General features: G+C 26.8%; 1 protein-coding gene across 1 annotated transcript in view; it reads left to right on the top strand.

Moving 5' to 3' along the window:
* Nucleotides 1-3,986, top strand: part of LOC105451699 (ATP-binding cassette sub-family D member 2-like) — an 83,826-nt gene that overhangs the window by 30,351 nt on the left and 49,489 nt on the right. Inside the window, exons 3-5 of the mRNA XM_011692307.1 lie at nucleotides 1,091-1,471; nucleotides 1,783-1,877; nucleotides 2,015-2,204. Of these exons, the coding sequence (XP_011690609.1) occupies nucleotides 1,091-1,471; nucleotides 1,783-1,877; nucleotides 2,015-2,204 (666 nt within the window). The remainder of the gene's footprint in view (nucleotides 1-1,090; nucleotides 1,472-1,782; nucleotides 1,878-2,014; nucleotides 2,205-3,986) is intronic.

Raw genomic sequence — 3,986 nt, 5'->3', positions numbered from 1 at the left:
GCATATACTTTTGGATGGTTAAGCGGTTTATTAAAAAATCATTTTTGTTTCTATGTCTAATCAAATACTTGGCAATTTGTACGATTTTATATTTGTTTTTGGACAATTTTTATTTGTTAAAATAATATTTAGGTTTAGGAAAGATGTAAGATATGATACTTTTTTATATACTTGGCGTAATCTTTTTCTTTTTTTAAAGAGTTTTGGTAGGTTATTCTATATAAAAAATTTGTTTAAATATAAAATTTTATAAATTAAAAAAAAAAATTTTTTTATATATGTATATTATAAATAAAATTATATTAAAAATTTATCTAAGAATTACAGTACACATAAAATTAAAATTAACTAAAAAGTATGTTTTAAAAATGTACATTTTTTAAACATACTTTTTAGTTAATTTTTAATGAAATATTTTTGTAAAAATACATTGGAAAAAATTTTTACAAAAATATTACATTAAAAATGTACATTTTTAAAACACTTTTTAGTTAATTTTGATTTTACTGTAATTCTTAGTTAAATTTTTAATATAATTTTATTTATAATATATATAATATATATAAAAAATTAATTATAATTTATAATTTATAATATTTATAAAAAAAAAATTTTACAATTATAAGGTAATATGCAAAAATTTTTTCCAATATATTTTTACAAAAATATTACATTTAAAATTATATTAATTTATAAATTAATTTTTAAATTTTTGTTCAAAATGACCTTATTAGTATTTTATTTAATGACTCGAAAACATAAAATTTCTAATTTTGAAAGAAATATGTACTAAATTAAGTAAAAAATTAATTTTATGCTCATTTTTTAAACTTTGTGCGATTTTCTGCAGTCATTCTACTATTAATTCTGTATATTCTGGTAGCAGATTCTATTACATTTCTAGTATTATGCTGACCGATTTGTAGCAAAAACTTAGCAAAATTTGTTTTCGAAAGATTTGAATATTTTAATACACGCACAATAAAAAATTATTGTAATAAATAATTATTAAAAAATATTATAAATTAAACTTATAATTCTACTATTTAAACCTTTATTGTTATTGTTGTTATTACGTTTTGTTATATAGGTCCATTATTAGCGGCAGCGGTTATTGCTTTAACTGGACAAGTTTTACGTTTTGCTTCACCGAAGTTCGGTCAATTAGTTGCTGAAGAAGCAACACGACGTGGGAAGTTAAGAGAAGCACATGCTCGTATCAGTGCACATGCAGAAGAAATTGCATTCTATGGGGGTCACGATACAGAATATCGTTATCTGAACTCCGCTTACAAGTCTTTAGTAACGCATTTGCATCGTATTCTCGCTGTCAAACTGTGGTATGTGATGCTGGAACAGTTCCTCATGAAATACGTGTGGTCTGGCACAGGACTTCTCGTTATTGCAATGCCATTGCTTTATAATACAGTTGTATCATCGGACAATGGGATGATTAATGCAGATGGCGATGGTGTGTACAATGAGCAAACATTGATACTTTTATATAGAACATCTTGTATACAAAAAAAAATAACAATAATAATGCCATTATAGTTTGTAGCTTGATAAAGATTTTTATAATTTTAGATTATTATTATTATGTAATTCTATATACATTTATATACTTTATTGTACAAAAGTTATACTTTTTACTAAACTATATTATTTTTATGTATGCTGTACAAGAAGAAGAGAGGAAAACAAAGGAAGTTAATAGCATATAATATAGTATATATTAACAACATAGAGTTACAAACTAATATAATATTTTATGTTTATTAGGTGGTGTGAGTGAACGAACGAGATATTTGACCACTTCAAAAAATCTTTTAAGCTCTGGAGCAGATGCTGTTGAACGACTTATGTCATCTTATAAAGTACGCATCTTAATTCTTATTAATTGCTTTAATTCTACATGTTTTGAAATTAAAAAATTAATTTGAATAAAACACCAAATTTAAAAATTTCGAAGTTTTGCTTAAAGTATTTATTAAACTAATTTTTGTTAAAATAGGAATTAGTCGCGTTGGCAGGGTATGCAGCACGTGTCAGCGAAATGTTAGACGTGTTTAAAGATGCTGCGCTCTGCAAGTATAAGAGGAACATAGTCACCAGTGGCCCATCTAGATCTTTTCCGAACGGTAACACTCAACAACTCGCGGAAAAAGTAATCGAATTTAATAATGGTACTCCAATAATAAAAGGTAAATCAAATGCGCGCGCGTGTGTGTGTGTGTGTGTGTGTGTGTGTGTGTGTGTGTGTGCAAGCGCGCGCGCGCGCGCGCGCGTATAGGTACAGTAGCGTCCATAAATATTATTTTAACATCAATATTTTTAATCCCGTAAAGGATTTGTAGGAGGAGCTCGTTAGACGTTAAGGGACGCAAACATTCAAACAAAGACGCTATTTTTCAAATATTAAATTTTCCAGATATTAATTAAACAGAAATATAGTGCAGTTTTAATCACAAATTTTTACTAAAATTTAAAATTCACATGCTGTCAAAATACTTGTGGTCACTTTAAGTTTAATTTTATCGTAAAAAACTGATATGTATATAAGCAACAAACAATATTTTATCTTATTTTATTATAAAACTTATTTTTGTTAATTTTTGTAAGAAAATTTTTCGGATACATAGCAAAAGTAAAACAAATATATCACTAAAAATATTTGTGTCAAAAAAATTTATGAATGCTACTGTATGTGCGCGTATGTACGTGTGTATAGTGTGAATGATATACAGAGTCTAAAAAGTTCCGGGAACCCGAATATCATGAAAAATATAAGTTTTTCAGACAAAAGTTGTAGGGTTCGAAAAAATCTATTTATTGGTCTTCTTGGTTTGACCTTGGGTGGCGTTGCCAAAGACAGGGTAAAATCACTTTAATAATTTAAATTTTTTTAATAGAACCCCTCATTTTTTATTGCGTATTCTTGTAGCTTATCTCGAGAGCTTTCCAAAAAACTGTAATAAAATATTTTTCTATTTATCATTTTTCGAGTTATAATGTTTGGAAGTTACAGTACCGACATTAGCATTATCTAAGGTGTTCGAAAAATGACTGAAATCTTTTGAATATTGTTCAGAATCATGAGCTTGACAACATGTGTCAAGACCATGATCATTGGAGATTGTTTCTCTTTTTTTCAAAAAATAAAAATAATTTTCAAAAATAAAAATAAGAGAAACAATCTCCAATGATTATGGCTTTGACACATGTTATCAAGCTCATGATCCTGAACAACATTCAAAAGGTTTCAGCCATTTTTCGAACACCTTAGATAATGCTAATGTCGGTAGTACTGTAACTTCCAAACCTTATAACTCGAAAAGTGATTAATGGAAAAATATTTTATTACAGTGTTTTGGAAAGCTCTCGAGATAGGCTACAAAAATATGAAATAAAAAATGGGGGATTTCGTTTAAAAAAATTTTAAGTGATCTTATCCTGTCTTTGATGACACCACGTACCCACAAGGTCAAACCATTAAGATCAATAAAGAGATCTTTTCGAACCCTATCTACAACTGTTGTCTGAAACACTTCTCTGTAAAATTTATATTTTCCATGATATTCAAATGTTTCGGGACTTTTTGGACACTCTGTATAATACGTGTTATAAATAATTCAAATAAATTTGCAGGTTTTTATAAATAAATTTCTCGTTAAGATGAGGCTGACAACAAGTCTGTTTTACCGACGGAGCGCGATTATTTTCAAATCCGTTTTTTTTATTCATTTCACAGAATTGTAGATCATGACAAAATCATGATTTTATATTATTTTATTGCGTCAAAAATTCCAAAAAATTTTTTTTTAATTGAGAAAAAAATAGAAGAAAAAGCTTCCCCACGATCGGACTAGTCTTAAAAATCATTAAATTAATCAGTTTTTATAAAAATTTTTTGAAAAAAATTAAATGTGTCATACTTTCAAAAACTAATAAAATTCTACTTAAAACTAAAAAAAAATTGAAAACAA

The sequence above is a fragment of the Wasmannia auropunctata genome, unplaced genomic scaffold (genome assembly GCF_000956235.1).
Source record: "Wasmannia auropunctata unplaced genomic scaffold, wasmannia.A_1.0 LD336047.1, whole genome shotgun sequence".
NCBI classification, from domain to species: Eukaryota; Metazoa; Arthropoda; class Insecta; order Hymenoptera; family Formicidae; genus Wasmannia; species Wasmannia auropunctata.
Note: the sequence above shows the minus strand (reverse complement) of the source record. Positions and strands in the feature narration are given on the sequence as shown.